Here is a 24,123-nt window from a genome sequence, read left to right as displayed (position 1 = left end):
CGGTTAAAACCAACAGGAAAAAAAATACCCTAGATTTTTTTTTTCCTGTTGGGGAATAAAAAAGAATCCGAGAAGCAAATTGAAATTCAAACGCATTAGCCCCGGGAGTGAAGGAAGCTTTCTTCTATAAAAGAGAGACGTACAACAGAGACCCGAGCATTCTTCGCACCGCTGAGATGGTGGAGGCACTTTAAATAAAAACACCCTCGACATCTTTATTTTACATTCAGACAACATTACACTATTAATAATTACAGCTTTTCTAGGATGAATTAGGAAAGAACAACAACAACAACAATATAAAAAAGGATAAAGTCAAATGGCGTTTCTGTTTTGTTTCTTGGACTAGATTTTGTTTCCATTGGCTAATTTCCTTCAACTAGATCACGGTTTCCTGCTCGCACTCTTCTGGACCACAGACATTGAACAGTTTTCAACATTACAAGACCTAGTGTTGGGATTTCAAAAGCAAAAAAGAAAAGCGAAATGCTTCATTACTTCCTGCCCTCCAAAACCCAGGCAGCTGGGGAGTGAAGAGGACTGTCCCATACAAACGGGCCCCTTGCCATTCATTTGCTCCCAGGTACTAAAACTAAATGCAGGGTCTTTAACCAAATGGGAAGCAAAAAATGGAGGCAGATGAAAACCACTAGTGAGCAAACTGAGGACCTAAGAAAGGTTATAAATGATAGGAGGCTGTTCAATACCATTTGGTAGCGAGTTGCTTTTTGCTTAAAGATCTCATCTGGCTCATTTCCATTGACAGAGCAGCAATATCACCCACACTGCAAGGTAGCTTGTCCCACACTCCTGCAACACTTTGTGTAAAGAATTGACACAAATTTAAAAGCACCTCCACATAGCTTCCACTCGTGTCCTCGAGCTTGCCTCTCACTGGTCATCCTGATCTCTATTTTCCCCAAGTCGCGCCATCCAGGCCAGCTGCACTTCATAAAGTACAACAATGCTGCAACCAGTCCACAACGTGCAGTGCGAGTCTGCGAAAGCATCGCGATCACTAGTGACCGACTGCCCCTTAAATCACCAGGGCTGAGTCACTCGTTACAAAGCGCAGCATGAGCGTAATAAGGTTTTGGAAAATTTCCAGGGCATTTAGAATCCTACTGCCAACCCCAACTGAACCTGCAGCAGAAGGACCACGTTCATTGAGGCGCACACACACAAATGCACAGAAGACCCCTCAGTCCTGCCATCCCCCAGTTCAGACACCACTGCCTGCTAACCTCCTGAAAGCTGATATAAGATTAGAGATAAGTATAAGATACTTTATTAATTTGTCTTTTCCCATAACCTAGCTTGCTCTCCATGAGACACACAGACGGGGAGAGAGAAACTTGGGGTAAGAGCGCGGGGTCAGCCATTTAATGTAATAATAATAATAATAATAATAATAATAATAATGTTTCTTTATTAGCCCTATACAATTTCTTGCATTAGGAATTTGTCTTTTCGCATACCCCAGCTTTTTCTCCATGGAGACACAGACACACAGACAGGGAGAGAAGCTTGGGGTCAGAGCGCAGGGTCTGCCATTGTACGGCGCCCCTGGAGCAGTTGGGGTTAAGGGCCTTGCTCAGGGGCCCAACGGAGTAGGATTCCTCTACTGGCCGCGGGATTTGAACCGGCAACCTTCCAGTCACAGGCGCAGATCCTTAGCCACAGAGCCACCGCTCCGCCTTATAAGGCAACTAACATTATACTTTCCAAATTGCAGACATGTTGCTCACAGATGCAAAAAGCATCCTTTAGCTATACACAGAGAGCACAGTCTGCAGTCATACAACGCTACACACACACATACAAGCATCAGGAGAAAATCAGAGCTTGCATGAAAGCACCACTAACAAAAATACTACAGGAGTCTGAAGAGACTTGCTTTGAGTTAGCAGCATTGCCCGTGAACCGCAGCAGTTCACACGTTCCAGAGGCCAACTGCATTTTTTCCCCTCCCAGTGTCAAACTAAAACATGGTTACCACTGTTATGCCTGCAGTATTTCACCTCCGTGGCCCCAGTGTTAACTGCTCGGTTCGGCTGTAACTTTGTACTTCATCACGAGAAATGCCAATCGGCAAAGATGACTGCTGCGACAAAAACTGCCGAATCAGCTCTCAAGGGGAGGGAAAACAGGCCAGGAAAATCCTTAGCGGGAGAAAATGCAGACCACTTTTCACACACCGTTCAATCACTTTCAACTCTTTCAAGTTTAATGAAAAGTTAAACACTTCTACCTTTTTAAACACCACATTTATGCCTGTACTGTGTGGAGCCAAACAAGCAGAAGTAATGTTCTAAAAGGGTCTGCAATGCTACCCTCCAGACAACACCCATCACCGATGTGCTGCACCAGCGAAGCAGAGTTAAGTGGACAACGTCTCCTTTCAGAAGTCATTTGCCCAATAGCTAGGCTGCTCAAGGGAGCTGGAATCAGAGTTGCTGTACAGCAAATATGATTTTAAACTGCGGGTGTTTGGAGCACTAATTACAATAGTCTGGCAGCAGCTATCTAAAACAACCAGACTGCAATGAAGCTGCCAATACAGTGCCTTTTAAAAAAAAAATCAAACAAGAGACAAGCACAGAGCTTCAGTTTTTCCACAGGATTCCCCCCCTGTCTGCTTTTGAAGTATGGTGGAGCCGTATGGTACAGTGCGCGTCAGTGTCTTCTCAGGGATTCCACAAAGCATAAATTTCATTCTGGCTTGCGTTAAAAGATGAAATCAGGGCACTTCTCAAATGCCCATTGGAGGAAAGACCCCAGTCAGCTCAAGAGCTTACCCTAGACTGGGCAAGGGAACGCACACAATACAAACCATGAACTTCCAACATTCAGATAATAACTTGGAAGATAATGGATTAATGCTAATCCATCACTGATCTCGATGAAGGAGAATATTAATGGAACCAGCCCACAGAGTTCAGAATACTTAATAATATAGTTCTAGTTTCCTTTCTTAAAAAAATTGTTATTCCAGCGCAGGGTGTTACTGCAATTATTTAACTGCACTCGTGCACATTTCTTTTTCTGGTTGTTTAGCAGCACTGTAGTTGAGGTACAGTAGTAGAAAGGGGAAAACACACCAAACATTGTTATTGATGCAGAGGAACAAAGCCCCGATGACGCACCATGAACGACTGGCAGAGAAGGAAGACTGCTCTAGATGGTGATCTTGCTCTGCACAGACAAAGCCGAGGATTTCAGAACCCCTGCAGTTCTGAATTCCTCAGCTGCTGGCAGTGGAATGAAAACTAGACGCCTCTGGTCCCAGGAGGTCTGGCCTACTCTGACAGGCAGCATCAGAAGGCTCTTGTGGTGCAGGGCCCAGGCCTTCTTCTGGACAACCGAAAGGATCTACAAAAGAGGTCAGGAGTAAAGTTCTCTGGAGGCCAAGCTCCCATCGAAATACTGCAGAAACACGGGCAAACACACCTACAGCTGCAAAATAAAAAGAGGCAAGCGTTTCTGCAAGCTGGGGTTAATTTACTACAGAGTCAGTGCTTTTTTTTGCCGAAAAGGAATTTTAAGCAGTTTATCCTGCTGGTCTCTTTGACTCTTCAGCGACATTTACAATACATTAGTCAGCTATTTATTCCAGAAACAAAAGCAGCCTTTAACTATAAACACTGGTCTGGACGAGGCAGTAGAATGCAGTTTATATTGTAGAGGCCGCTGAACCAAAAACAAGCAGTGTATTAGTACCTTCAGAAAAGCAGTTGGTTTTTATGGATTAGTAACTGCTTCTCCTTCAAAAAGCAATGATTTTAGTTGGATAAAAGTGAAACAGAAAGAGATCCATACAAATAAACACTATACTACCGTCATGAATCTATATTGATATACCCAGATTATTAATATTTTCATGCATGTCATATCACAAACATTTTAGCATCATCCAAAAACCCACTATAATGTCTTAATTTCTGCCCATTTATGACATTTTGCAGCAAGAAGTGCAACACTGAAGAAAATGGCTGACAAAGTTATGTTAATTGAAGCACGTCTAAAAAAATGAATTACCTGGAGTGAGGACGAAGACAGATAAGTAGACTGATAAAATTCACAGTACTGGCTGTAATCAAAATGGAAATATAATAAATAAATCTTCCTTTTGATGACTAGAATACTAGGTAGCAATACAATTTATTTCCCTATATGACACTTTCAGAAAGGGGCTCTTTCTTTTTACTTCTGTCTGCACAATGAAATACAAATACTCGGAAAGCAGCACTTGGGGAATGAAAAAAAAGCGCCTGCAAACGAACATGTTAGATCCAGAGCTTCAAGCCCTGCGCTTTGCGGTTTGTTTATATTGTGCCAAATAAGCAAATCCAGAGCAGGCACAGCAGAGGAATGCAAACAATGTCTCCAAAAAAAAAAAGCAGGGCTGCTCAAAAGGAAGAGGACACATTTCAGCAGTCCTCTCCTGTCAGAACGGTCTCCCCAAAACCAGAATCTTACAGCCCGAATGTGAACCGCAACCCCCAGGACTATCACAGTGACGCAGCTCTACTCCCATCAATACAAAGGTGTGTTTTCAAGCCGTGTTTACACTGCCTAGCTGTCAGAGAGCTTTCAACGGGGGCTGCACAGCTGAGCACGCCGTTACAGCCCACTGCACAGCCCCTGCGAGCTTACAGGCAGAAACAATAAAGGACTTTCTGCAAGAGAATGCAACCGATCTACCCTTCTCTACTGAAACTAGCCCCTTCAGACCCTCGTCAACATTTCTGTCTCCATTAGGACTTCAGGCACCCCTCTTGATGGGTATTCCATGCAAAGTCTCTTCTCTTTTAACAGTGAAGTCAAAAACTCCCAGAAAATAATTCAGGATTTGGCACACACAAAGAACTTCACTGGATGTTTATGGCTGGGAATACTTTGTACTGAAATTTAATTGGCCTTCTGATGTGCCGTTGCTGAAGTTGGAACCTCACACAAAGGCACTATAGAAAGAGCTCGGGGATAATGAATCTGCGGCCATGTGATTCGGGCACCCCATTCTCTGCATTCCCGCCCAACTTACACACAGCAAGCCAGTTCCAGGACAACTCAGGCAGGCAAAGCCCAATGGGGATCCAGGCATTCATGCATTTCTGTAGGGAAGTGTTTCAGAAAGAGCAGCTCCCTCTGAAGAATCTCTGCCAGTGCTGGGAGCATGGTCTCACACGGAAGAAAAATGTGCACATGTGCTCAGGGCATCGCTGGGACAGCTGTGGGAAGGAACTGAACCCAAAAACTTGCCAGTTACAGGAGGGAGCCAGTATAGCTGATCCCATGCTGTAGCAAATCCAGATGATTTTGGAGATAGCTAATCAAATTATATCAGTGGAATGCATTTCCTTGTCGATTTTATTAATGAGGTTCAGTTGCAAAGCTTCAGTTCCACTCTATCAGTTGATCTGCATTATTGCTTCAGCCAGGAGGTGAACATGTGGTTCCGATTTGTGCTTCACTTCCGCAAGTCCCTGGTTAAAGTGCTCCTGCAGAAAACACCTCAGTACCCCTGGCCTTCATTCAGGAACAAGATTCTGACCAGCCCCTAAGGATTCTCTTTCTCCAACTGGAATTTATGGGGATCTACGTTCAAAAACGTGTCAGTAGAAGCCTGTTCACAGCACTTCATTAAAGAACAAAAAAAAAATGAATGCACACCAAACCCAACAAAAGGAGGAAAAGGTTCATGTGAGGAATAGATTCATGAAAAAGCTACCACACAACAGGCTGACCTGCTCCCCCAATTTTCCCCACAAATTCCTACAGAACGGAGAGGTTTTCCCCAATTCGGACAATAAGTAAGACGCCCACTCCTGGAACAGAATCCATATCTCCCGGTTGTCTTCGCTGGACATTCCTAGAGTAATACAGGGAAAAAGAAACACATTCAGCCAGAACCTTCAGTCATAAAATACAGTACATGATCCTGAATTCAATGGGCTAAAAGGCAAGACGACAGAAAGCCTGGCAACTTCCTCCCTCCCCTGCAGGGCAAAGTTCAAAACCTTGTCTTTGGTTTGCCAACCAAGAGTAACATATAGCACCACTTTTGTATGCTTCTTCCCTTTGTTTTTTAATTTTCAATCAAAGTTCACATGCCATCCATCATTAAAGAGCAATACGATTAAGAGAACAACAGGAAAAACCCCACCATGAAAGGAAACGGTGTACGATGTCATAAAGAAACCGTTACAACGAGATCTCCAGTCATCAATTGCCCTCTAGCTCTCTTGTAACAGCCGTCCTGCCTCCTCTTCAAATCCAGCCATCCTCCCCATCCAGCATACCACTCCTCCTCCCTCCCTGTATATTTTTAAATAAGACCAACAGGCTGGGAGAAAGTTTGCTGCACTAACCAGCAAGGAGACAGGACCTAATCCCAGGCCTCGGAAGAAAAAGGCCAGGGTATCCCTGCAATGGTGTTCACATTGTCGACAGGAAAGGGGACTCCAGCTCTATGAGCTACCACAGGGAGCAGAAAGCAGCCAGCAGACTGTCAATTCTGTGCAGCATCTCCATCGGTCCCACCCACTCCAGAGACTGCGGTGAAACTGATGTCCTGGAAATTGTCCATCCGATCCTGGGGACTTGATGAACCAATCCACAGCTGTCTACAAAAAGCAGTTCAACCCAAGCCAAAATCTGAAGTTCTTGCATCTGCCCCATTTATTCTAAAGCAGTCCCATGATATGGGAGAGAACAATTGAATCTTTCATTGTGTATCATTTTGGGGGTACTTCATCGTGCTGCTGTTTAAAGAAACATAAAAGGCTCAGGAAGATGCTCACTGTAAACACACCTCTGAAATTCTGGAGACGCCTTCAAGACTGTATGATAACGGGACCCTGGCAAAGCAAAAGTTAAGACAAGCTTGAGGGCAGACATACTCTAGGTTAAAATACAGTTTACAAATATTGTTCAAACAGTTCTAAGATTTATTCCAGCCTACACATCAAGGGGAAGACCTGCCAATAATGTAACCACAAATAAACACCCATTCAACTCAAGCTAAACGTATTGATTCACACTCCTGACTACCGCATCAAAACTATCACTTTCAAAGGCTGACCACATCTCACACAGGTGAGTTTGAGCAAGGGCTGATTGGCAAGAGTCTGATTGTGATTTTGAAAGCGACAGGTCTCACCTTGATGAAGAGTGGAGAACAATTTAAAACTATTTCTGCACTGTTTGTAAGATGCACCTGAAAGCACCACTGCTCGAGGGCACACATTCTGTGTGCAGGCATGGAGGTGGTTAGGAAAGTAAGAATCAGGTGATCATATCCTGCAGGGGCGGCCATAATCCAGCAGGTTTTATATTTCACTCTTAGTTTCTAAACACATTTTGACCATATTAAATTGGTTGGAAATCACAGGAAATTATTTAGTTAAATTAAATTGATCGATTAGACCAATCAAAACCCTCACGTCCCCGGTCTTTACAAACTGGTGATTTAAGGTTGACTTGAAAGAACTGCCGGACTGTGCCTCCCTAGGAACAGGACTGACCACTTCCAGAGGACAGCATATACCCCAGGCACAAGACAGGAGTTGTTAATCCACTAGAAGGATGTTAGACTGGCACCGACTGGTGTGATTTATGCAGAAGTCCCATGGCTCAGATCTGTGAAGGTGCTCAAATCAGAGAGCAGGCTCAGCTCTATGTACTAGATGTCTCCAATTTGGTATGTTTCATTACCCCTCTGCATTTCCCCTGGAGCAGCCAAGAGCTGTGCCACATGCGCTTTCCCCCGAAACGTGCTGATCATGATCATGGTCCAGCAGACCATGGGGTGACTCCACCAGTTGGCACCAACGCTCCCGCCAGGCGCAGTGGGGCTGACTGAACTTCCCGAGTCTTGTGGTTCTGCAGGAGGAGGACCACGTGTGCCAGTCCTCATTCTCCCTGTGCAGGACAGGAATTGTTGCCAGAATGCCAAAGTCTCAGCTGGCACTTCCAGACTGAGTAAGTGTGCTCCACCTTTGTGCCGTGTTGCCCTGCCATAGCAAATCTTAGGAAGAGGTAAAGGTTTATTCCATGCTGAAAGGAGGACTAAGAAAAGGCTCCCCGAAACTTTGTGTCTCTTTTCCTTTCTGCATGGAATAAACCTTTACCTGTTCCTTCGCAGCCTACATAGCTCCTACTTGAACTTCTATGGCAAATCTTTGCTGATCAAAGTCATGTGCACAACCTGGGTAAATTAAGCAATTAATGATGAATTAATTGCAAAACATGCTGGAAGATTCAGAGTTCTATAAAATGCCAAGATTGACTGCCCCCTGGTACTGAGGAACAGCCACACTGATGAATCAGCAATCCATGGGAAGAATCAAAGAAACTGATCTATCCACCTGGCGAGAAAAGAAGGCATTTAAGGTTCTATTTTTTTGCTCCTAATCCAAAGTTAAAAATGGAGTCATAGATTAGTTTTCATTGGACTGTGCAGCTGGAATAACAGAACTCCTGAAACAGAAGACTTGAACCATCCCCAGTCCGTACTTTTTTCATGTCTTCCTGAGAACTGATTCTGAATAATTGTTTTATACAGCTCTGCAATACACATGCTCTTTACTTGGGTGTAAGTTCTTGGCAGTTCCATTTTCTTTTCCGTCCTCTGACGGGTTCAAACGAAGTGGTTTTCACTCCGATCTTAACTCAAATAAACATCCACAATATAAATTCAAGAGGACACAAAGTAGTTAGCTACAGCGTTCACACCCACAACGTCCTTGAGCAGGACTGAAATGCATGAGGTAAACCACACAGTAAAGTATATCTAAATAGCATAAGATCAAGCAAAAGAAAACATCTGTTCAAGCTGGTACAGCTGTGCAATTGCACTAAATAACTTGCACAAAGGAATCTGGCTGCAGTTCCTTCTGTAAGAACAACATCTAATATCATGGCAACCTAGTGCAAAGGTGACTCAGCAGCAGCAAGACGAGTCAGCAAAATCCGACATGACTAAACATTGACAGTAACCTGAAGAAATGCGTCAATGAGGAAACCCATCGGTGTACCAAAGGAAGAGGAAGACAAAACATTTTCCACGAAAATTGCCCCCAACACAATAGCACACAGTGCTGCAAAACATGTTAGGGAAAAGAGTGTTGGATTCCTAAAGATAATGAGCTCTTTAAACCTACGGTGCTTGAACAAATAGAAAAGAATTGTTGGAACAGATAGGCTGCTTTCCCTCTCTCTGATTTCTCTTAACACCTTATAAAAAATTATATCTATTAGTTTGCGAAACAAGCTTTAACTGTAAATATCCTCAAAAGAAAATGCAAGATGCCTTAAAACACTCAGCATATTAATATTCCTTGGACTTGCTCCAAATCCAAACAGCCAGATGTTGCACAATTGCAAACCCTTCGTGTTTTTCCCCAAAGGTCATAAGATTTTGGCTGGAAATGGCATTCAGACGTTTTGCTTAAAAAGACCATCAAGGCGTTTTGGAAACCACGTTTCGTAGCTCAAATCCCAAGGAGTCATTCTGAGAAAACTGGAAAGGCCATGTACTGATCCGCACCCCACCCACCCTTCTCCAGAGGTCAAATGCAGCAACTTTCAGCGCAGAACTGTCCTCCGAACCCGCATGACAGAGAAATCGCCACTTGCAATATTACAGGCTCCTGCGCTTTGTAAAGAAGGTTTTACATGAATGCATTAAACATACCCACTTCAAAACAAGGAAAAAGAATTAAGCTGGCTGCAGGGAGCTTTCTGCCAGAATACAATTTTCTCTTCCGCTTTACATAAAAAAAGATTCAGGAGGTCTTCCTATTTAATGGATTCTGGACCCAGGAACAAGCTTTAGCTGCAGTGAGAAACGTTAGCTGTTTTACAAGACATACAGGGGTGCCTGTTAGAGCTGGCCATCCTAATTAATTCATAAATTTCTTCTGACATGCCATGAAATTCTTCTCCTCCGAAATGACCAAAATCATTTTCTAAAAACAGCAGATCTTCTAACCAACTGGAAAGCTGGGGCTTAAAGAAATGAAAGAACACACATCTGAATTTTGAACACATCCTCATTTACTGCTCGTCAGTCATTGAGGTAAATGGCTGTTAAATACCTACAATGAATAAAATCCACACTTGAATTAACAATCTCATTTATGGAATTACTTATTGCACATTACATTCAATAATACAGCAGCGTGTCAAGGATAAAAGTTTTATCCAGAGCATTAAAAAATGACATCTTACAGAGCATGCATTTTGATCTGCTTTCATAAGGTTATTAAAAAGGAATCTGAATCCTGGCTCCCTGGTCTTCAGCCTTAATCACCCAGGACTTCCATGACAAAAAAGCCTCCTCCTAACAGATTCCTATTATCAGAGCGTCTGTTTTCAAAACTTATTTTGCACTAGTTTTGCAAATTTCAGGGTACAACATATTACTTTAAACCAGTCAATCAGAGGTTGCTTTGAAATTTGAAGAACCACAGAAATAATCAAAGTGTTTGAAGAACATTCGCCACTTAATTTGGACAGAAGCTAATTCTTACAAATTGCCATTACACTGCTATAGCCCCTGTATAACTGCTGGAAGCAGACATGATATCGCATAGCTTAAAATTCACAATTGCAAACCCTTCGTGTTTTTCCAAAAGGTCATTAAATTTTGGCTGGAAATGGCATTCAGATGTCTTTCCAATCAAATGTGCGATTTGATTGGAAAGCTTAGATAACTTTTTCTTGTCATTTCCCTATGCAATATCATATCTTTACCCGCCTGGCCACTTATGATCGATTTTGTCAGCCTCACAAATCCACACAGGAATGGCTGCCTGTTAGCATTGGAAATGTATCGGAGAGAGCCAATCACAGGCAGGATACTTGAGTCGGAGTGTGGAGCCAACTGTCACGTGAAGGAGTAGCCAGTTCTTCCACAGAACATATAAGATGGGTAGTTTTCAAAGCCATTGGCGCCAGAGGGAAAACAAAAACTGCTCCCCGTTTTCTGAAAACAACTGCAAAACTTCAGGTGTGAAAAACTCAGCTAAAAAGCAGAAGAAATATGAAACTCATTAGAAATCAGTAGGAGCTGGAAGATTCTGAACCAGTTTCACAAGAGAGCAAAGCTGTTCGAGATCCATACCATCATGGCGAAGAATCAATCTCAATTACCAGACAGCACAGATTTCTCTCCAAACTATGGGAAAGATGGCAGAGAGAACTGGGGCCACAGATATACTGTAGGAACCATCAAAGCCCCGAGTGATATTTAGCCTTCACACAGGCAGTACTTTTGACTCAGTCGCTAATGAGAACATTTATCGGCATGAGGTCTCGCTCATAAAGCAAGGAGCAATCTATAATTTCTCAAGCATCTCACCGAGAGAAGTACTTCTGTTTGTATTTTAATGGCATAGGGAAAAAAACCCAACTGTGCTCAGACCCATTCCAATTAAACTCTGATCAAATGTAATGAATAATTGATACTGTGTAACATTCCTAATTGATTTGAACTTGAAATAAATTATTTAATAAAGATTTATGGCCACCTATTTTAAACACTGGCCCTCATATTAAACAAGAAATGAGGAGCTCTCCAGACGTCAGTGCACTAGAAGCCTCTGAACTTTATACCCATCCTTTGCAATAGCCTCTTCAATCTGAATACATTTACTCATCATCTATTCCTTCTTCACCAAGTTCGAGTCATAAACAGGTGTAAAGCTATTACCCGAGCAGCTCTTACCAACACACATAAGGAAAACGTACAGCACAAATCAGCTCTTTTATCACTAGCTAGCAGTTCATCTGAGCATTCAGGTATCCTGCAGAAGACCATTTACATTAAAAAAAAAACATACAACTTGCATTGCATGGCATTATTACTCAGAAACGGCCCTCATTACTGCCAAAACAATACATTCATCAACTCATTCTCATGCCTCTGGATGCACTCTACAAACATACATTAGACAGCAACACAAAGCAAAACTGAACCACTAATGTGAAACAATGAGCTTGCAGTCAGTAGGAGCTCTCAAGATGCTGACACTTTATCTGAAGAGAGACGTTACAATTCTGTCAGACATCAAAATACGTGATTTACTGTCGCTACACTCAGAAGAAGTACACTTGTGCAATGGGGAGCTGTCAGAGACTGACCTGTAATATCGCCACCAAACAGATTGGGGTCATGAATGAATCCTACAACAAAGTTCAGAAAATCTCTCCCACACACACAAACTGTCCTAAAGCTTTGGGGCTGTGAACGCATTCAGCTAAAGACTCAAACGTTTATTTGACCTTTTGAGAAATAAAACCAAATAAATTGCATCACAGGGCAAAAACGCATGAAGATGTAAAAATATTAGCATGCTGACTATCGGTGATCATTTCTACAGTTACCATTTATTTTCTAGGGTTAAGTCTAGGCTGTACAAAGCATTCTTTGAAATCTACAAACCTTTAGCACTCAAACGCATTAAAAAAGTAACTAGTATGCACTGAAAAATATCTAAACCATTCCATGCAGACCATGAAAACTGCTAATTGCACTAAGGCACTACGTTTCTAAACACTATATAGAAACTAAATGAAAACAGCAAATTGCATTTATTATCAACCATTTAATACAAATACATACTGTATGTTGGGAAGATCGCAAGGAAAATAGTTTTTTCCGTCTTAAAATCACCTCGATATGATTAAAAAAACAGTCCAGCACGTTCAAGACGCCTATAGTTTTCTACAGCTCAGGTCTCAATTTAAGAGATCAGGCTAACCAATTTTAAATAAAAGTCTGTTCGAACTCTTTATAAGTGCAACATCAAAAGATTCTTCACAGCTCATGATTTTATAGACGCCTGAGAGACAAAAGTAATCTACATCGTGGGATGAAACATTTTATGACTTTTATCCTGACATTATCGCGTTGAACTATTTCAGTACGGGCATTCACAATTTCACAACACGTTCCAGCTATTCAAGCGATTTTATTACAGATAGAGGAGCACCAGTGAATTGAAATTCCTAACGTTGTCTCAAAACAAAAACAAAAAACTGCAAACAAATATTTTGACAGCAAATTAGTCACAAAGTGATACTGGAATAACCCGGTCACTTCACACATCCTTAATGGTTATAACCAGCGGTATGACCGAAATCTCTCATGCGCCTGCTTCGATCATATCTCCTAAATGAACCAAGTAATCTGGCATTTTATAGTTACTTAGGTTCAACAGAAGCCTGGCTCTATTAGCTACAAACAAGCCATTGCAAATGAACACCTAAAAATTGAGCGTTAATACCCTGGCAAGATACAAATCAGCTTTATTATAGTCACAAAAATAACATTAAGTTTTATAACAATATAATTGGTCTGACAATTTAACAAGATTTATTCCACACTCGAATAAAAAAAAAAAACAACATCTATTGAGTTTTCAGCAAAATGCAACAAAAAAAAAACAGGGTTAAGGCAGCCCTAGATGTAGCGTATATGTACTTACACCTAACCCCGCAGTTACACACTCATTCACAATTTCAGCTTTCAATATACGGTCCAGTACCTAAAGCTTAAAGTTGTACCTGAGCGATCGCTGATGCTCTCATAAAAATCATCCCCTTTATTCACTGCGACTTTTTTAAAAAAAGATTAAGGACCAGCAAAACTGAGTGGTTCTTCAATGCCAGAGCCCGTGGAGCTTGTAACATTTACCGGGTCAGTAACTCAAAGCATCTCGGTGTGTATCTGCCAACGCTACAAGCCCAGGGAGAGGAGGGTGTGAATGCTACTTGCAGACCAGTCACTCCTGTCGTGCCGTGACATGCAGTTTACAAAGGTCTTTAAAAAAGAGAGCGACGGACAGTTTCTAAAACCGACATCCCAACGACTGCGTTACTAAAAAAAAAAAGGCCCAGATACAAAAAAAAATGTGCGATGCATGCTTGATCACTTACACTCACTCTGTTACGCAGCTACTGTAGAGAGAACAAACACGGGGATGACAGGGGTATTATGGATGTCACAGAAAGCGGGGTGTTCAGCTACACAAATCGGTTGCCGTTTTTCCCCAACTGCACATGCACATTTACCCCCCCCCCCCAGCAAAACCAGCCCGAATTGCACGTCTTGATCTTCACCCAGCCCTAGACCCAAGCATGAGACAAATAATTAAAAAATCAAATCAAATCAAATCTCTCCGGGCTGTTGTGTGTACCTCGGAACGCAGCTCGGGGAAGAGCGGTCTATCTCCCAGGTTGCAAAGAGGTTCATAGGAACGGGCATCGGGCCGGAGCTCCCCGAGCCCAAGCCCCCGGCTGCTACCGCCGCCGCCGCTGCCGCAGCCGCCCCGGGTCCGGCCGGGGTGGCCGCCGCCGCTGGCCCGCCGCCGCCGCCACTGCCTGGGTTCAGGAAGGCGGCCCGAACCCCTCCTCTCTCCACAGCCGCCGCCATCATCGCCTCTCCCGGGTAGCAGCTGAAGCCGTCTGTCTGGCGCTGGTGCTCGCTCGCTCGCCGCTCCCAGCGACTCTACCCGCTCCTTCAATGAAACAACACATCCAGGACCGGAGAGCTCAGGCTTTCAAGAGGCACTCATGGGCGGGGCCACGGAGCGACCGGAGACGGGAGGGAAGGCAGTTTTGCTGAAGTACGCCAGGGGGAGCGATTGTCCAGCAACAAGAAACAAAACGCGGTTGCAAATGAGAAGACTTCCCATCCGTCTATAGCCCGCTTGGTAATCAGCGACTTGACCTCATCCAGCTGTTTCTTCAGAGAAGCCAAGAGCATCGGCTGGTTAGCTTGTTCTGTAATCCAACAACCATTTGCATCATAAAAAAATGGAATGCCTTTTCTCCAAATTTTCCCAGTTAATTAAAGCTTCCCAACAAGAGGAGACCACTTGGCGGATCTCACGCCATTTGGTGCTACGTACTGTAGCTTAAAATCCGAGAATCTCATACCTCCACTTCTTGAAAGATGCGACTTCTTCGTCTTCGAGAACACAGCTGGGAAGTTTGTTGCAGAAAATCTCAACCTTTTGTGTAAAAAAGGACCTCCTGATTTTAGTTTGCAATCCAGTCCCACGTAATGTAGTTTCCACTTGTGCTCTATGGTTATTTTTCACTGTTTATTCTGAAAAATACGATTGGTTGACTTTATAACTGCCTTGAAGATTTTGGATACTCGTATCAGGTCCCCTCGTAATCTTCTCTGTTAAAGATTAAAACGTTCCCCTCCAGCTACTGTATGGTGACCATATTCATTCACATCAAAAACACCGGATTTAGCAAGCAGCCCATTAATAGGAAATTGACTTAACTCCTGAAAAGTGCTCTTTAGTTTAGTCTGATTAAAATTACCTAATTACAAAAAACACTCCTAATGACGTTATTATCTAGGTTTTGTGTAAGGCTTTTCACAGGCTTCAGTGTGGTTTGTGATCTGTACCAACAGTAGGTGACTTTCTGTCTTACTGCAAATTACTGAAATCGTCTGTGTTGGGGAAAGTTAAGTGTTGAGCATTTCCTGTTCAAATAAGGTGCTAGACATTCCTGCTGAGCACTCTGCAAGCCTTTTGTTGGGAAAAGTTTGATAAATTGAACAGGAAACCGCATAAACGCTGTTAGCAAATAGGATGATGACACACTGAGTAGTAACGTAAAGCCAAAGGATTTTTGTACATTGCTGAGAGAACGACTGACTCAGCAGGACCAGGCCTGTCAAACACTTAGTCAAACTCACATATCATTCGTCACTATAACAGATCAAAGGAGCTTAAACGTTTACAGTCTCTCAATCAAAGAATGGAGAGTGTACCCAAATATCACATTTTGCAGTTTTATATATGGCTGTAATTTTAATCTCAAAATAACTGAAATAAAAAACAGCACCAACGTTCTAAATGATCAGATCTGAAGAGTAAGCAAAAACCTAATAAGGGAAAATAAAGCTCAAAGTCGACTATTTCACTTCTGAGTCAAAGGGGACATTTTTAACTGATTTCATATCACAAGCCCTTTTGACTGTGATGTTTGGAAACGAAAAGCCGTTAATTTTTAAATCAGTTTTATTAATGCATTATTTTAAGATTGAGCTCATTCAATTTCATTCAGACCAATTCAAACCTTTAAACCAGTAGAGCACTGGAGCCCAGATTTCTGTACTAAACTGCAAGCGTCGGTTCCTATATTTATGTACCAGGAGACGCATGACTACAGTGTACAAGGTAGTTAGGTGAGTACACAAGATCCACCTGTCCTCACTGGATCCAGATATTCTCATTTAAATTGTGTGTGACGGACCTTTTGAGGCATAAGGATTCTTATAATCCTGTTTTTTGTTTCTCTATGCTCTTGTAGCTCCTTCCCTCTCTGCTCTGTTTTAATGGAATTTATTATGGGTAATAAAGTTCCCATTTGCCGGTTGGTTTTCCGCAGAACAGTCTTTTGAGGAAGTCTGTATAATCAGCAAAGGGACAGGTCCTCACTTGCCTCCACTCTCGTCATGCAAGAAAAAATGCAAACACTTTTCTTTGTCAGATACACTCCTCTTTTCATGACGTTTTCTGGTTAATAAACCAACAACTTTCCTATAAACCACAACATTTAATGTAACAGCTAGTGATTGTACATGTGTCTATTTCTCATGGCCTGCCAATGGATTGTCTTTGTCTCTGGAACTGTTCATCTTAAGCCCATATGGTTCGTATCTTACTTGACTGGTTATCTTAGGCAATCTTACAATCTGTATTACATGTGCTCTCCCATTAATCCCCTTGTGAAATATCCTGCAAGTACAAGTCCGATGCAGGAAAGTAAATCACAGCCAGGTACCTGACAGGTGAAGTACGGTAACTGTTTCGTGATTGCTCGCTTGTCTTTTCTGGTGGAACATGTGCTAACGTTTTTCAGTTGCACCCCTGTCCCCACAGCACATCCCATCTGTCCCACAGAGCCATGTCAGTGTAGTCAGGACAGTCTCAGGTCATACGATAGCTGCTGTACAAGACATCACACACTTGTTCACACTAGTGTTCAAGGAAGCTTGCTTTTAGCTTTTTTCATAGAAAAATAGTGTAGTAAATAGTTATTTTACTCACTGTATATGGAGCCTTTTCTTTCCCATTACCCTTTGCTCTCCTGTAACCACGACTGATAAGAAACACAGCAGAGGAAAGGAATCAAAGCAAGATAATGTTTTCTGGCAATAACACCTTACCAATGGGGAATCATGGGCTTTCTTTTAAACTAAGCCTTATCGTCTCTATGGCTACTTCCAAAGGTGAAAAGAGAGGAGAGCTGTTATCAGATGAAAAGAAAAGGGCTCAGGTCAGTGCAGAAGGCTGCTCTGAGTTTCCTCTTGCTGTCCAATAAGTAGTGAAATAAGTGATGAGTGACTGAAATGTAACAAACAGGACAGTAGACTGAAATGAGTTTTCTGACAGACTATATCATTTTTATTTCTTTTCATAAATTGCTTTTATTGCTTTCAAGTGTCACCTTGCTAAGATTGCTGGGGTTCAGTTTAGATGTATCTAGGGCAAATAAATTTCCGAAGCTCCTTTCACATTTTCAACAGCCCGTTTTTCACTTTTATGTCTTACTTGCCGAGTAAGACTGGTTTTCTTTCGGATATATTCTAATAAAGTTCAAGTCACACAAGGTGTATAAATTAATGGTTAAAAAAAGCAAAATGAATACGTTTTTGCAGTTAAAATAAATGTTAACTTGTGATGTAAAATTTACACTCACATTTCTAGCTAGCTGTGTATCCATTTCATTTACATTCAAGCATTTAAAAAAGCATTACAAGGATTCAGCACGTTTTCAGTAATAGTAACCGATGGAATAGGCACCCTGCCTGTCTATTAATAATAATATCCTGAGCCTATAATAATAATGAGAAAAAAAGAATGAGAATGTTCATTTAGTGCTTTTCATGCCGAAAGATCCCAGAGGATATTACACTCTACATAAAACAATATGCTGATGTACAATACTGTATTGCACGTTTTGCTAGATGCATTATGCACTTTTATTGTATTCAAACAAGGCTTATATGGATCTAATGAAGCAGTGAAATCCAACCTACTCCCCAATTTGAACTTTCTGCCAAACTGTGCTGCATTCCTAATGTAGTCCCAGGTTTCGGTGCTGTCAGCCAGTCCATTATGGCTCTTCACTGATGCCAACATAAAAAGATGATTAAATGCTATTTTGGTGGGTTTTCCATTACTTAACTGCCCTTTGAGAGTGCATTTATGACAATTGGCTATTCGAAACATTTAAAGGCTCGACAATAGAAGCTACTATGGATTTTTAAATAACTGGTTAGTAGGTACGGCATTCTAACTCTTGTGTGCCACATCACACACAGCTCGGTGGTGAGGGAGGGGGGGTGGCTGTAAGAAAGATATGACTTCCTGTAAAAACTGTCCACGAAGCTGGCGGTTTAAGACCTGTCATCTGTGTCTCAGTATTTACTGCTGCTAAAGCCACTGTAGCCAGCATCAAATAAAGTATAAATAATTACTCATGAAATGTTAATAGTGTTATATTTCGGATAAAGCCTGACTACGCTACCAATAGTCTGTAACAGGTACCAAAACTCTAATGTTACGGTGATTTGTAAGAATGATCTGATTAGGTCTGATCCCGTCCAATGATTAAATTGCCTGGCACCCTGTGTTTTGAGATTCGACCCCTGGGGGATGTTAGGCTCCCGTCTCTCTCACGTAGGGAAGATTGGTTAGCGGTTAGTGTGAGAGAATGAAAGGGCGCCATCTGTCGGTGGCTCAGTGTATATGCGAGAGAGAGAGAGTGTGTGTGGTGGGTGTTTGCGGGTAGTGTAGACTGAGTGCACTGAGTGTAGCTTGAGCTTCTAAGCAGCAGTATGTCTTCAGAATGTGACAGACTTGTCAGCTCCGGGAATTCTCAGAGATGCTGCTGTGATTTTATCCTCACGCAGGCAAAGGGTTTTAAAAGTGGTAGTGGGATGTGCGGTATTTATCACCCATGTTCTTCAGACTGGAGACTGCCGCTCTGCCCAACACTGCCTTTAATAACGCAACGCAGGCGTGTCAGACAGTGGTCTCGACTTTGCTGGGGGGAGGATCCTGTTTCACGGAAACCTCTAGCAATAGTTTACCATATTAACCAAATTCGGCACACAAATAAAAATACAAGATCCCTCAGTTTAATTAACTTTTACAAGGACCCAGGGGACTTTAAATTCTCAATAGCTCCCTCTTGTGGTACAAAATGGCGCTGAAACGGTGATGAACAGAATCGATGGTCATAAAATGATGGGCCAGAACCGGGACTGATCCCAATAGTTTACAGCTCTGTTCAAGATGCTGAGGCTACAGAACTCTACACGGACTAACTTTCTTTCTTTAAAATATGCGAAAAGCAGTGCTGTGTATCAGGCTGTGAGAGAAAGTGTTTATTTTAAAGTCCAAAACGAACCATGTACTGTAATATGAAATTTAAGAAAATAATACATTTCAGACACTTCAAAAGGAGCCCTAGTATTTCACTCTCCATATCTGTTGGACTGCAGCAACTGCAACAAATTCAATTATGTTTCTTCCAAAGAAGAAGCTGAGCTAGACAATATATTTTAGATCTTCAGTTATATCACGTATTCCAACAATATTTTTTTAAACTTTTGAATCGTTGACACATGATTAGAAAAACGACACTAAATCTGTGTGAGGAATAGCCACTATAGAGCAGGAGAGAGGAGGCTGTAATGACAATAGGACCACCACTAGGTGGCGCGTACAGTCACTGCTAGCAGAAAAAAATTGCAGTGGTGCGATTGCTGATGGTTTGAAATGTGAGTACGCGCACGCCTGGGTTTGTATATACAGTAATGTGTGTGAGCAGTTCATACTTCCCAAACAGCATGGTTGTCTCGTAATGTAGCCAGAGCTCAGAGAAGGCTAGATTTTCTTTGGTTTTCTGTATAGTCTTCTGTGTCAATATTTCAGTTTTAATATAGCCGTTCTGATAAGCCTGTTTCCTACCTGAGTGAGTGGTGGGGTGGTTTACGGTTTGAAAGTTCCTAACCGTGTTTCTGCAGAACTCCTCTCTCCCAAACTCAGACTAGTTTCCCTTTTCCCTCTTATCTTGATAATACTCATTTTATAATAATAATAATAATTGCTTACACTTATATAGCGCTTTTCTGGACACTCCACTCAAAGCGCTTTACAGGTAATGGGGATCCCCTCCACCACCACCAATGTGCAGCCCCACCTGGATGATGCGACGGCAGCCATAGTGCGCCAGAACACTCACCACACCCCAGCTATTAGTGGGGAGGAGAGCAGAGAGTAATGAAGCCAATTTATAGTTGGGGATTATTAGGAGGCCATGATTGGTAAGGGCCAATGGGAAATTTGGCCAGGACGCCGGGGTTACACCCCTACTCTTTTCGAGAAACGCCCCTGGGATTTTTAATGACCACAGAGAGTCAGGACCTCCGTTTTACATCTCATCCGAGGACGGCACCTGTTTACAGTATAGTGTCCCCGTCACTATACTGGGGCATTAGGACCCACATGGACCGCAGGGTGAGCGCCCCCTGCTGGCCCCACTAACAGCTCTTCCAGCGGCAACTGTTTTTCCCAGGAGGTCTCCCATCCAGGTACTGGCCAGGCTCACACCTGCTTAGCTTCAGTGGGTTGCCAGTTGTGAGTTGCAGGGTGATATACTGTAGCTGCTAATTTTATCTTTCTGCCTTACAAGGCATTAAAAAAAACAAGGTTGAAATTAAATCTTATTATTCCCCCCCTGTAAACTGTCTGTAAACAGAGTGGTTATTACATAATTTCTGAGCCCAGGCTTAATTTGAGGGTCGTTCCCCTGGCTGTATCCTGTCAAACAGCCTAACATTACTCAGCAAAGTTGCTTCAAAATATATTTTTTACGTTATTTATACATTTCAAGTCAGACAGAAACTTTAAAACAACGTTTATAATAAATCACTTGCATTCACAGTTATTGGCCATTGTCCAGCCTAATAAATATTAATAGAGTAGCAGGATCAGACTGCATTTTTTTCTTGTTTTCTGTCATTAAAATAAAACATGTAATTCAAGTGCCAAAGTGATGGATCAAAAACAGGTCTACCACCTATGTATATTCCCCCTGGCTTCTTCTTACCCCTTCGTTGCCTTGGCAACAGCGTGTGACCCGGTGACCTGCCTGGCTTCCTCGATGGGTCACCTGACCCCTCAGAACTGCCCACTGAAAGAGGAGCCTTCCATTGCCAAAGCAACAGCCAGAGTGCTCTGTCACTGGAAAAAGCTGTTGAGTTGCATTATGAAGTGTAGTTAGTAGAGCTCATCAGAAGTGTGTTTAATGAAGACAGGTCTCGGGATTTATACCGCCACAATCCAAAATTGACAGTTGTAGTACAGTACAAATGGGTTGGAGAAGAAAATGCTCCTGCCTGACATCTTAATGACACTAGCTGCTCACTGTGTCATTAATTTTTCTTTTCAGCTGTGTTTGCTTAGTAAATTGATCAAGGGACAAGCGCTGGTTTATTATGCTAAGCACTAAATTAGACGAGCGATGTCATCATCAAAGCACAACACGCATGCTAATATCTGTCGGCAGAGTGAAGTGTTTGTTTGCAATGCGTCTGATGAAGAGCAGCGCCCGCAAAGCTGTGCTCTCACCCGCCCACTCTGGGCTGTTAATAAGGCGCAGGCCTGAGAGCAGCCCTGGTGTTTACTGAGCAAACGCTGCAGGTGTGCATCAGGGAACGGGTCCAGGGAAATTTAAACCCCTCTACAGCCATGTGCAAATCTGCCTGAAAATAGATCATTTGCAATAGACGGGCAAACCCCTCCAGCTTAGTGCCTGATCGAAGTGTTCAACATCCTCAAAGGCCCTGACAAAGCCACCCCAATGGACTTCTTCAGGATCAACAGTGAGACGCTATCCAGGAAACAGCACAAAGGGGGACTTTGTTATGCAGTGGGTTGTAGGAGTATGAAACAAGCTGCCCAGCTACGTTGTTGAAGCTGGTGGCCTGGTTTCCTTCGAGAAACAGCTGGATGAGATCCTGAGATCAATTAACTACTAAGTACGAAGGAAGCCGAACGGCCTCCTCTCCTTTATATCTTTCTTATGTTTGTATGCTGGGTAGGAAGAGCAGCTGGAACTTCTTACACAATACCTTCCAAAACTAGGGACGCACAAAGTGCCGTGGAGGTTTCTGGACAGAATCACAATGAGGTTACTGTATGTCCTTTTGGGATTTAAACAATGTTAGACTGTCCTGGAGAAATATCATGTTATATAATGTACAGTATATATAAAGCTTACAGTTTGCATTCAGTATATGGTTATGTATAAGATTATCTAGGGAATTATTGCACCCATTGTGCATAAAATGCATGTTGTTGATATCCACTGATTACACAGATTATGTGTCAGTTTTCATTCTCAGATACATGTAAAACATGGAATAGACCAGTCGTTCCTAGCCCTGGAGCCGTTGTTTTCATTCCTGCTGAGCCCCAGACTTTCAGTGCTGACTGATGGTCAGATCTCAGTGTCAAAAATATTTGACAGAAAGTTTACTGTTTCCAAAAACTTGAGCACACAGAACTCCATGCTGGGACATTTCTCCTACACTTGCTTGCTGTTATTTATGCCTAAACAGCGCTTACTAGCTGATCTGTGCTTGATGGCCAGACACAGGTGGGAAAGTCACTGTAACACACACACCCACAGGGAATCCAGCTGGTTACATTGCAGGCAGCACATCTGAATGAGGGCAGTTCTGACTCTTGGAAATTGGTCCAGGGTTGATACCAATCACAAATCCCATTTGATTCCTTTAGAGCTTCAAGCAGATTTCTAAAATGACCCACACAGGAAACTGAAATCAATTAGCCTGTGATCGAGAGCTCTTTTGGAGCAAAAACAAGAAGAGACAGTGTTCCTACAGGACTAGGGCTGAGAACCACTGGATTACAGTAATAATGTAATAAAGCTGTCACAATGCAGATACTTAAATTGCAATGGACCAGGCACAAAGCAAGAACACTTTGCCAAAGAGAGTCCCAAGCATTAAAAAACAACCAAGAAGTAGGAAGGCATGATGAATTAGTGTCACCCATGACAGTAGCTCTGTGTTGTGCCTGCTGGGGCAGGCCCTTGGTCACCATGACTTTCTAAGGATGAAGTACACGTAGTTACTGAAAATGGATGGATAAGTGGAAAGGTTTCATATTCAATCTCATCCAGGATTATCATGACAAAGACAAATAAAATAGGAAGCTACTATAAGGTAATCAGTGCTGTGGTATTCACTCGGCACAGAGCTAGAACTTCAGCACATAACACGTCTACACTGCACTGTGCTTTGGGATTTTAATAATAATAAATAAATAATAATAATAAACTTTATTTTATATAGCGCCTTTAAAGGTGGTTTCTCAAAGTGCTTTACAGAATGAGAACAACAATAAATAAAAAGAATACACAAGATAAAACACAATTACAATACAGAGAGGAGACTGTGGATGGTGGTACTAGGAAAAGCAGAGGGGTGAAGAATGGAACCAGTTAAGTAAAGGGTCTTCTAAAGAAGAAGGTTTTGAGTCTGGATTTGAAGGAGTTTAGAGAAGGTGACTTTCTGATATCCTTGGGCAGAGAGTTCCAGAGCTTAGAGGCATAACAGGAGAAGGCCCTGTCACCCATACAATGTAGACGGGCTTGGGGGACAGTAAAGAGACCAGAATTAGAAGAGCAAAGGTTGCGAGGTGGGGAGTAGGGCGATAATAGTTCAGACAGGTATTGAGGTGCCAAGCCATGCAGAGCCTTATAGGTGAGCAAGAGGATTTTAAAGTCCACACGGAATTTGACAGGAAGCCAGTGCAAGAACTCCAGGACAGGAGTAATGTGATCACTTGCACTAGACCTGGTCAGGATCTTGGCTGCTGAATTTTGGACATACTGCAGTTTGATCAAAGTAGATTTAGATACTTCAGCAAGTAGAGCATTACAGTAGTCAATTCGAGAGAACACAAATGTGTTGATCAGCTTTTCAGCCACAGTTAGTGATAGCATAGGGCGTAGTCTAGCAATTTTGATAGGAGATTTCCTCTATGG

At 42.4% G+C, this 24,123-nt stretch overlaps 1 protein-coding gene across 7 annotated transcripts in view; it reads right to left on the bottom strand.

Annotated features, from left to right (window-relative positions):
* LOC148819972 (phosphofurin acidic cluster sorting protein 2-like) overlaps positions 1-14,512 on the bottom strand; it is an 87,679-nt gene extending 73,167 nt beyond the window's left edge. For all 7 annotated transcript variants that reach the window (XM_088933823.1, XM_088933825.1, XM_088933824.1 and 4 more), the window contains exon 1: positions 14,205-14,512. In XM_088933823.1, coding sequence (XP_088789949.1) covers positions 14,205-14,443 — 239 coding nt within the window. In that variant the 5' untranslated portion in view covers positions 14,444-14,512. The remainder of the gene's footprint in view (positions 1-14,204) is intronic.
* Between the last annotated feature and the right edge of the window lie 9,611 nt (positions 14,513-24,123).

Source organism: Atractosteus spatula, chromosome 15 (genome assembly GCF_055471065.1).
Source record: "Atractosteus spatula isolate fAtrSpa1 chromosome 15, fAtrSpa1.hap1, whole genome shotgun sequence".
In the NCBI taxonomy this organism is placed as follows: domain Eukaryota; kingdom Metazoa; phylum Chordata; class Actinopteri; order Semionotiformes; family Lepisosteidae; genus Atractosteus; species Atractosteus spatula.
The sequence above is the reverse complement of the archived record's forward strand: the minus strand, read 5'-3'. Positions and strand labels throughout refer to the sequence as shown.